At 47.3% G+C, this 10,472-nt stretch overlaps 2 protein-coding genes across 2 annotated transcripts; both read left to right on the top strand.

Annotated features, from left to right (window-relative positions):
• Positions 1–1,506: 1,506 nt before the first annotated feature.
• Positions 1,507–2,263, top strand: LOC109767029 (flotillin-like protein 2). The gene is made up of 4 exons (XM_020325783.1): positions 1,507–1,722; positions 1,754–1,843; positions 1,930–2,083; positions 2,169–2,263. The coding sequence occupies exons 1-4, from the start codon at positions 1,507–1,509 to the stop codon at positions 2,261–2,263; spliced, it is 555 nt and encodes a 184-aa protein (XP_020181372.1).
• A 3,047-nt stretch (positions 2,264–5,310) lies between these two features.
• On the top strand, positions 5,311–8,909 carry LOC109767027 (probable carboxylesterase 18). The gene is made up of 2 exons (XM_020325781.4): positions 5,311–6,922; positions 8,709–8,909. The coding sequence occupies exon 1, from the start codon at positions 5,421–5,423 to the stop codon at positions 6,456–6,458; it is 1,038 nt and encodes a 345-aa protein (XP_020181370.1). The 5' UTR covers positions 5,311–5,420; the 3' UTR covers positions 6,459–6,922; positions 8,709–8,909.
• The last annotated feature ends 1,563 nt before the right edge of the window (positions 8,910–10,472 follow it).

Below are 10,472 nucleotides of genomic sequence, written 5' to 3'. Positions count from 1 at the left end.
TTCGTGTGGATCTGCTCATGTGCAGCAGTAAACTTTATTTAGGTAGAACTATTCTTCTAGGCCTTTTTTTTGTTACTTACAAATTAACTTTTTGAGCCAATGCTTACGGCATGAAGTATTTACCTAGAGTTCCTTAATCAATCTGCTTGTCCATTGTTTCATTTGGTTCAATTACTATCAGCAAGAACGCATTGTGAAACCGTTAGCTTATGAATGTGCGCTCTTCCTGCAATAATAACATTTGTAATGTAAGGGCCGAGGCACACCCATGCATCAGGATGATGTGCACCACGTGGGAAGTAATACCAATATGGCCTAAGTGGATAATGAAATATCCAAAGATACACTTGACTGAATCAATTTTTTTCTCTGGAATTGTTCCTCATGATGCGCAGATGTAGATGCTATATTTTTAAAATTTCAAATCACCTATGCATGCCAATGTGATTCTTATCCTTTTCATTAGACAGTGTGTTCCCATCAATCCATCCATGCACCGAACTGATTTTTTTTACTCTGTTCAGGTTGCAATTACGAACGAGTAGCATATGTATGCACTGAACTACTTGCATAAGACAGTGAAATACTTCTTACTCGCGTGAGTGGAATTTTGGAATAGAGAAAGAACATACAACAGAGATCACGTAATTAATTGATTACATAAACCGAGATCACGTAAAACAAGATATACACAGGCAGGTGCGGCCAGTAACCCAACTAACTCCTGAGTTGACCTTGCTAATCCTTTACTCGCGATAAAGACGCAGACGATAAGGAAAGGTTGTTACGGAGAGAGCAATGGGAGAGAGAGAATCATGTGGCGGCAGGTGGACCTGAACATATGCTTCAACAAAGAAAACGGCAGCGTAGGATCATGGTGCGTGATTATAGGCGGAGGCTATTAAATCTCACGTGGAAATCACGGCTGAGCGATTCTCGCACGATCAGAAGTTCACACCCAATCGACCGTTTTCCCTAGTTGATGGCCTGCATGTGTGCTATGCTAAAACGGTCGCTGCCATGGCAGCGAAACCCGCAGCCAGAACGCTGCCAGCGCCAAGTTGAGAAATCGAGATCGTCAGTGGTGCATGCACGACAGCGGCGGCGAGAGGCTATGGTGCATGGGGAGGAGAGAAAAGAAGGAGAGGGGAAGCTTGGGGACATGGTAGTTTACCCGGGGGCTGCCGGTCGGCACGCTGAAAACGAATGGCGGCGGCAGTGACATTTTTCTCAGTCCTCTTGGTCGGACCGGTTGAAGACCAGACCGGATCGGACCGACAATTTTCCAGGACGATTTTAGCAGACCAGATCGTCCATTTTCTCTAACAAGCCAGGACCGAGCGTGTCAAACACCAATTGAGCCACGAGCGGTACGTCCAGCCCTGCCCACCGTCAAAGCGAAGCTCCTACTCCACGTGAAGTTGCTCGTGCTGTTGCACTCGTACGGTAGGAGCCACAGGCACAACATGGTGAAGGGCTAAAGGGTTGATCGAGGGTGAGACCCGGATGCTGGTGGCGCAGCTAACCATGGACGAGATTTTCACCTGCACCAAAAAGTTCAAGCAGGGGGTGTTCAGCAGTGTGCAGAAGGAGCTGGACCAATTCAGCCTCTTCATCTACAATGCCACCGTGAAGCAGCTGGTGGACGTGCCGGGGCATGAGTACTTCTCCTACCTCGGCGAGAAGACACAACAGGAGGCAGCGAGCAGGGCCCAGGTGGATGTTTGTGGAGCGGGATGGCCTCACGTGCCAGAACGCCGCCAAGGTGGATGCCAAGAACAAGGTGCTCTCTGTGCGGCAGCAGGGCGAGGCGCTCAAGGAGAAGGCCAAGGTCAAGGCGGAGGTGCGGGTGTTTGAGAACACTAGGAAGGCCGACAACGCCGCCTCAATGACCGACCTCACCATGAAGGGGAAGGCTGGGACTGGCAGGCCAAGGTCGCCGAGGTTGAGGCCGCCAAGGCTGTCGCCATCCGCGATGCCGAGCTGCAGATGGAGGTTAAGACGAAGAACGTGCTCTGCCAAACTGACAAGCTCAAGGTCGAGCAGCTCAGCAAGTCCACAGTACACTACGACACACAGGTTGGTTATGCAATAAGCATGTATAAAAATATAGTACTAGGGACAAGAGAAATTCATACTTATTGACCTCAGCAATTTATATTTTGTAGGTTCAAGAATCGAACACGCGAACACGCTCTTCTACCGCTGGCAGAAGGCAGCGGATACGACATTGTATAAGGAGATGAAGGCGGCGGTGAGGTGAAGCGGCCGAGCAGAAACAGATGCATGTCTCGATATGGGAGGAAAGGGAGGGAGATAAGGTGAGGGTTAGCGGTGCAACATGCCACACGAGGAAAGGGGTCAAGAGATGACCTTGAGGAGGGAAGTGAGCTCGGTCCATGGCATGGGTCAGAGTAGAGGAAGGTTGATCCATGGTTTGGCCAAAGGGGTGATGAGCAAGGGAGAAGTAGAAGGCCCCCTCTCATATCTTGGTGCGCGAGCAAGTCTGTCGAGGTGGAAGAAACCTGTCATTTTCATGACGGCGTTGGTGACCTTGACGTGATGTTGTTCGTCGGTTTGTGGGCGGATCAGGCAACCGTCTAGTCTCTCGATCCCCCCCCCCCTTCACTAATTTTGGTGAGAAGAGGGGAGGGATGAAAGGGTGGAGGGGTGGGAGATGGGGTCGCCGATTCTGTTGGTTGTGGGGGCGAGGGCGGAGAGATGAGAGTGAGCGGCGCCGGTGAAGTCTATGGATCTAGAGAGGGAGGGGAACAAGAGAGTGAGTGGTGCGGTGAGGGAGTGGATAGAGTGCGGTCGTGCGGGAGAGGACAACAAGTCGTATAGGAGGGGTATAATGGGAATATCATAAAAATAAAGCTTTATTTATACCTGTACACTATATATATTCAGAATAGCATAAAATATTTTCTCAATAAATTACTTAAAAATATTCAAGAAATTATGGATGACCGATTATCATTATATAAAGGGGAAATCCGTTCTTTGCTCGTGGAGAAATGTAACTGCTCATTTCTAGCATTTGTCCAATGACTATATTTTCCATACCACCATCATAAAAAAATTATTCTAATTTTTGTTTATATTAGAATACCTTTGTAGGTCATAAAAACTGATGGATTTGATTGTGCTTCGGAGATGTCGACTGACAAAGACCCTGATGTAACGATGATGAAGGGGGCTAAGAATTCAACGAGTTTTACGCAACCAAAAGAGGTGCATGCAAATAATTGTTCTTCTTTGTATGTATGTTGCACATGATATAATACTCAAAAGGTATATTTCTATATATATATAATTTTGTAGAATATGAGAGAGATGGAGATGGATTATGTCGGGGTTCAAAAAGAAACCCATTCAGAGGGTTTTTGGGGCGACGTCATTGGAAGGGGACAAAAATTCACCATGTTTTATACAACAAAAAGATGTGCAAGTGATGATATCCCACAACAACGACGCACTCAAAATAAAGCAAACCGGCTGGAATTACGATAAATGTTTATGGCAACATTTATTTCCAACTGGTATTCCAATGAGTAAGTTCAATGATGTTCACATAACTCAACGAAAATATTTCAAAAGCCCGTAGCAACGCACGGACATTCTACTAGTAAAATTCAAAAAATGAATACGTGAACTTTATTCAGATTTTTTCAGACTTTTCCAATCCATGATCTCTTTTTTTAACACTGAAAAGCCTTCTCCCTACAGCCACAAGATAGATTTGCAAAGACAGGAACAATACCAGAAAGCATGTGCAACGCGCAACGTGCAACGCATGTCCGGTGCGCGTCAGTCTCCCGTAACCTACATAGATCGTTTTTCCTCTGGTCCTGGCGGCTGGAACTATACCTGGCCATACCTCGGGCCGGGCCTAGCCAAGCCCGACGCAAAAAACCCAGGCCTAGGCCCGGCCCGGCCCGGCCACCGGGCCTGATTTTTGCGCCCAAGTCTGGCCTGCACACGTAAAACCCCGCCGGGCCTCGGGCCTCGGGCCGGGCCCCTTCAGAAAATCACGAAAACGATGGGCCTAGGCCCGGCCCGGCCTTCGGGCTCAAAATCTAGGCCCGGGCCCGGCCGGGGGTAGCATCGGGTCGGGCCGGGTCGGGCTTTTTTGGGTGGGGCCGTTCGGGTCGAGCTGCCCATGGTCAGGACTAGCTGGAACCCTAGCTGCCGCCAGGAGGCCAATCTTCTAGCGCCGTCCTCCGGCGGCGACCTCGGTCGTCAGTGGTGAGGGGGGTCGCCGGATCCACGCATGTGGATCGTTTCTCTCTCTTGTAGTCTAGATTTTTAGGCTGTTCATCGTCTTGGCTTCGGTGGCGACAATGGCGGCGCTGAACAAAGATTCTTTGAACCCATCCGTGACGAGGCCTTCGGTTCAATGGTTGGGGGTGAATTTGGAAACCAGTCTGTTCAAGCAAGGATGTCGTGGCGGCGGCGGCATCCTCGTGGTGCACCTGTGTCATAGGGCTCCGCCGTTGCGACGGCGTTTGCTTCAGCGTCGGCGCGGAGCTTGGGAGGTAGTCCAGGAGCGGATGCAGATTATAGTCTGCATGGACGACATCTGGAAGACGGAACGTGTGCTGGGTTCGTGGTTCGTGGATGGCAGGTATGATTTCCTTCTTCGGCGTCTTAGTCGTGGTGGGGTGCCCGATCTGGAGTTCGATGGCGTGTTCGGGGTGTTGCCCCGGCCTGATTCATTCAACGGCAATGGCTTCACTTTTGGTAAGCCACCTTGGAGGTCCGCAAAGCTGCATATCAGCGATGGAGCCGCGTCGAGCTCGGGTGAGGAGGTGATCCGTCATTTTTTTTCGGTGGCTGCTACGAAGGCACGTGACGGACGTTGATGTGAAGTTCGGAGATGTTCCGCTATCTTTTCAGTTTTGTCACGTGAATCCTTACATGACTTTTGTACTTTGATCTTTATATAATATAAATGAGACACATATTACCGTAAAAAAAAACGCATGTCCGGTTCAGGACTAGTGGTCGTTTTAATCATCGTCCCCGGTTCTCCACGCGGTGGACTTCGACCGGTGGCGTGTTAGCGGCGACGCGGTGACGCCGGCTGGACGCGCCCGTTTCGATCTTTCATATTGGGGAGCCGAAATGAGGCGGGTGGAGTGGAGTGCATACGCAGTTGCCCGCAGCTACACGTCACTGCAGACGCTCTGCTTCACACGATGATCATCTTCAAACCATCGTCGGCGACATACATTGTCAGCGTCGCGATCGGATCGGTTGCGGATTGCAGTCACCCTCCCGTCCGGAAATACTTGTCGGAGTAGGTGCCAAAATCTTCTTCCATTGCTTCAGCATTTCCGTTATTCAATCTCTCTCGTGTGCACAACGGAGAAAGGGCAGCGAGACGGAGGCGGCCAAGTAGAAGAGCCAAGAAACTGATGGCGGGAGCCGAGAGCGCGCGGCCGGCGCCTCCGGTGCTGCCGTGGACGGTGCGGCTCCAGGTGCTCGCGCTCGGGGCCGCCTGCGACCTCTCGCAGCGCCGCGACGGCACCGTGAACCGCTTCCTCTTCTCGCTCGTCGACCGCCAGACCCCGGCGAGGCCGCGCCCGGACGCGCTCGGCGTCCGCTCCGCCGACGTCGTTGTCGACGCCGCCAGGAACCTCTGGGCGCGCGTCTTCTCCCCGTCCGTGGGTAAACCCGAGGCGGCGCCGCTCCCGGTCGTCGTGTACTGTCACGGTGGCGGTTTTGCGCTGCTCTCCGCGTCGTCCGCGCCCCTGGACGCCATGTGTCGCCGCTTCTGCCGCGAGCTGGGCGCCGTGGTCGTCTCCGTCAACTACCGACGCGCGCCCGAGCACCGTCACCCCGCAGCCTACGATGACTGCGCGGATGTGCTCAGCTACCTTGGCACCGCGGGCCTCCCTGCCGACATCGGCGTCCCGGTCGATCTCTCCCGCTGCTTCCTCGCCGGGGACAGCGCCGGCGGCAACATCGCTCACCACGTGGCCCACCGATGGACCTCCTCGGCCGCTGTTGCTTCTGATAACCCTGTCCGCCTCGCCGGCATCATCCTGCTGCAGCCGTACTTCGGCGGCGAGGAGCGCACGGAAGCAGAGCTGAGGCTGGAGGGCGTGGGGCCGGTGGTGAACATGCGCCGCTCGGATTGGTCCTGGAAGGCGTTCCTGCCGGAGGGGGCCGATCGGAACCACCCGGCGGCGCATGTGACCGGTGAGGCGTGTCCGGAGCCCGAGTTGCCGGAGGAGTTCCCGCCGGCGATGGTGGTGGTTGGAGGGCTCGACCCGCTGCAGGACTGGCAGCGGCGGTACGCCGCCATGCTGCAGCGGAAGGGGAAGGCGGTGCAGCTGGTGGAGTTTCCGGACGCCATCCATGGCTTCTACATGTTCCCTAAGCTCCCCGACGCCGGGAAGCTCGTCAACGACGTTAAGAACTTCATGGAAACCGCCACGTCCGACCATTAATCCGCTGTGTAGTCGACTCAGCTCGTATGCAGCCTCGCCGGCGAGAGCTCCACAAGCGAGTTTGAGATGATCGCGGTGCATGGAACAAAGCTTTTTTACGGAATTGCTAATTGTCAGCCGGATGAAAATAATTCGTTTTCATCTGTTTTTTCAGCCGCGAGATCTCTGTCCTGAGATTCGTGTTGGGTTTTTTCCGTTGGCTCAGTCGACTGCTTTTCCTTATCGGGCCCGCTAAATTTTCGAGGAGACCCGTTATTTTCTCCTCTCCGGTGACACCGCCGGTCTTCCCTGTAGCTGCCTTTGTCCCTTCCCTTCTCATTTCTAGCACGCAACCTTGAGTAGAGCTCAGAGAGAGGGAGAGACGCGGGTGATCTGGAGCTCCCCTCCCCGCTCGATTGAGTAGGTTGGTGGTCAGGCGGCCGGTGCTCTCCCACCCAGCTGCATCGCCGCAGCTCACGCTCGAGGTCTGCTGCATCTCCCGGCCCCTGCCTCCCTCCCCCGCCCGCTGCATCTATTGTTCTCTTTTTGGGATTTTCCATTGTGTTGTTTTACTCCTCAGATAGCTGGCGCTCAGATCTGTTTTTTATTTCCTCTTTTGATTGCCTGCGATAGCTCCTCGCGGATTTTAGATGTCTGTGGTTGCGCTGTTCGTGCTCTTGAAATCAGAATTCATTTTGCTTGTGTGAGAGCTTGGATTTTGAATTTCATCTGCTATGTATGGCCGTTTAGATTTTGCCTGTAGGTGTGTGATTATTCTGCTATGGGGTTGTTGATTGATTCGGCCAGCTCGTTCTGTTGTTGATGTAGGTGCAAATGCTGAAATCGAACACCCAGGATAACTCTGGAGCTCCCTGTTCGTTTGAATTCTCTTGGTCTCTTTTGTGTGGATGTAGTGTTAGATCCCCTGGCCGTTTTAGATTTTCTCTGAATTGTGTTAGCACTTTATATAGAGATGCGGGTAGTGTTTATTGTTGTGTTTCAGTAGGCAGTAAACTTACTATTCTTGCTCTGTAATTGTAGCCACATTTAGGGTTCCAAATCACATTAAAGTTACCAAATTACTTTATTATTTAGGTGTTGTAGTTTCAATTTGGGTTAGTAGTTTCAGTTGTAAATTTTCACCAAAGTTTTAGTAGAATACTATATCACAGTGCATGAGCTGTGCATGTTTACAGTGTAAATCTCTCTGTAATTATACTGTTATTGGAGTGTATTTTCACCGTAACTCAGTGGTATAGTTTGTCTCCGTTTCAGCATAATTTCTATGGATTATCATTGTAATTACAGTGCATTATAATTTTATTGTTTAGTGTAAATCTCTTTTACCCTGTTTATTAGACTGTAATCTCCAGAGTATCTTGCAGTAAGAAATTTTATTGCAATTGCAGTGTATTTTTCCATTGTATCTACGTTGTTAGTTTAATTTCGGTGTAATTACCCTATCTTATCAATGAGTATACACTGTAAATCGCAGTGGAATTTTAGTGTAAATCTCATTTTGTAATTACTGTGTATTTTCCATTGTAACTAAATTGGTTAGTGTAATTTCAGTATAATTACCCTATATTGTTAGTGATTATACACCGTAAATTGTAGTGGTATTTAGTGTGATTGCACTGTAATTTGGGTGTGATTTCACTGTATGTTTAGTGTGATTATAGTGTAATTCCACTGTAATTTCAGTGTGACTACATTGTACTTTCAGTGTGATTACACTGTACTTCCGCTGTAATTTCAGTGTGATTACACTGTAATTTCAGCGTAATTATAGTGTACTTCCACTGTAATTTCAGTGTGATTACGCTGTATTTTCAGTGTGATTACACTGTATTTTCAATGCGATTATACTGTACTTTCAGTGTGATTATAGTGTACTTCCACTGTATTTTCAGTGTGATTGCACTGTACTTTCAGTGCGATTATAGTGTACTTCCACTGTAATTTCAGTGTGATTACACTGTATTTTCAGTGTGATTGCACTGTACTTTCAGTGCGATTATAGTGTACTTCCACTGTAATTTCAGTGTGATTACACTGTACTTTCAGTGTGATTAAAATGTAATTTCAGTGTGATTACACAGTAATTTCTGTGTGTGCCCTTGTTGTGTTTCCATATTTTAGGTTCGCTAGCTACCTCCCAATAGTTTGTTAGCCTTCTTAGATGTTCCTCCCTAGAGTTTTATTTTCTTTGCTTATCTGTTTTTGTTGTTGTCTTGCTTTATGCTAATCAAGCTTTTGTTTTCTTTTCAGGGTATTGGAGTGTTGCCTGCTCATTTTTATTAGTTCTTTTTTCTAGTTTATGTATAATATCTCTTGGTAGGCTCCTTAGGGTTTCGTTCAATGTAATATATATATTTAGCTTAGTTGATGTGATTTATTGTATTTCTTCCGTATTTGAGTCTTTATACATTTTGTAAATTGCACTTCTATGGCAGTGTTGTCAGTTGATCAGTACATGCCTTCAGTTATTTGTTTATTTCTTGCCTGCTCCATTTTTTGTATGCATCTGGTATTGTGTATGCACTGAACAGTTATTGATTCTTGTCTTTCACAGTATAGTCTTTACGTGCCCAAGTTTCTGATTTTAGTTTTGTGATCTAACATGTAACAAGGCATGATGCAGTCACAAAGAAGGTCACAGTAAATTGATCAATAGGTCTTAGTAATTTTAGATTTTTGTATACTGAAATTTCCATCTTTTGTTCCTGGATTTTTTTTGTTTGACCATTTTCCTAAATTATGTCACAGCTACATGTACATGTTCTCCCCTTTATTTCATAATAGTTACCTTCAGAATATCTATTCTTTTGCTTGTGTCAAATAGTACCAATGCATAGCCTCTTAGAAATTTTTAGCCTTTTATTTGATCATAGTCCTAAGTTTTTGCCTTAGTTTATTCAGCCTATGTAACTATCATTTTATTTTTAGTGTGAATTCATTTAAATTGCAAATAAAAGGTCATACCAATTCTAGCTATAACTTCAAGTCACAGTTTATAAAATTCAGCCATAGAATCATTGCTGAACAGGAATAAATTTCTAAACATGATCAAAGTTTCTGAATAGTGTACAGTTTTTCAGTGCCGAAGTTTCTGAAATACAGTCATAGCCTTTTCTAAAATACAGCAATCCTAGCCTTTTTTGTTGAAGCATTTTTATTCATAGCTTCCTGAACATGCTTCGTCCCAAACATTTATATTTTGACCATGTGCTGTGACTTTAGTTATGAATTCAGAATCTTGCAAGTAGTTTCTTTATTCCTGTCAAACTAGACCTCTTGTTCCTTGTTTTCTTCCTGCTATTTTGTGATATGTGAGTAGAGTTACATAGTTCATTTTCCCGTCGCTGCAGCATGTAAGTGAGGATATGAACTACTCCCTCCATCTCATAATGTAAGACGTTTTTTAACACTAGTGTAGTGTCAAAAAACATCTTATATTATGAGACGGAGGGAGTATTTTTACTATTTTTTTACAGTTTAACAAGGCTTTTTTCATGATTATTCTGCCTATGATATTAGTTTGATTGCGAAACTTTTATGTTTCTCCAGCCAATGTAATGATCCCTACACGTTTTCGTTTCTTTCAGAATTCAGATGTAGATAGGCAACTCCAGTTTCTTTGCCCCGCTGGTGTGGCTGGCTCTCCCCTCCTTTTGTTGACGTTTCTGTCCGGGTTGGAAAAGAGGGGCTGTGGACCCGTTAAGATTAAGTTGATGGACATGTGCGGGTCGGTTTAAAAGTGGGACAAGGACATACAAGGGAGACTTGTCACAATCTATTTGGCTAAAAAATCTGACTGAAACCCAATTGGATTTCATCCGGATGTTAATTAGACAGCTTTTTTTATACGCGTCTGTTAAGCATAGGTACGTGAAAATTTCTTTTTTTTTCGAGAGGACGCCAATGGCGTACCATAATTTTATGGAAAACTCTCTAATTCATCCAACTGATTTTTCGTCTCGTAAACCTCCCTCTCCACGCGCCACGTGTCCTGCGTGAAGCTGCCCACCGCTT

Source organism: Aegilops tauschii, chromosome 2, assembly GCF_002575655.3.
Source record: "Aegilops tauschii subsp. strangulata cultivar AL8/78 chromosome 2, Aet v6.0, whole genome shotgun sequence".
Classification (NCBI taxonomy): Eukaryota; Viridiplantae; Streptophyta; class Magnoliopsida; order Poales; family Poaceae; genus Aegilops; species Aegilops tauschii.
This window is presented reverse-complemented; position numbering and strand designations above follow the sequence as displayed.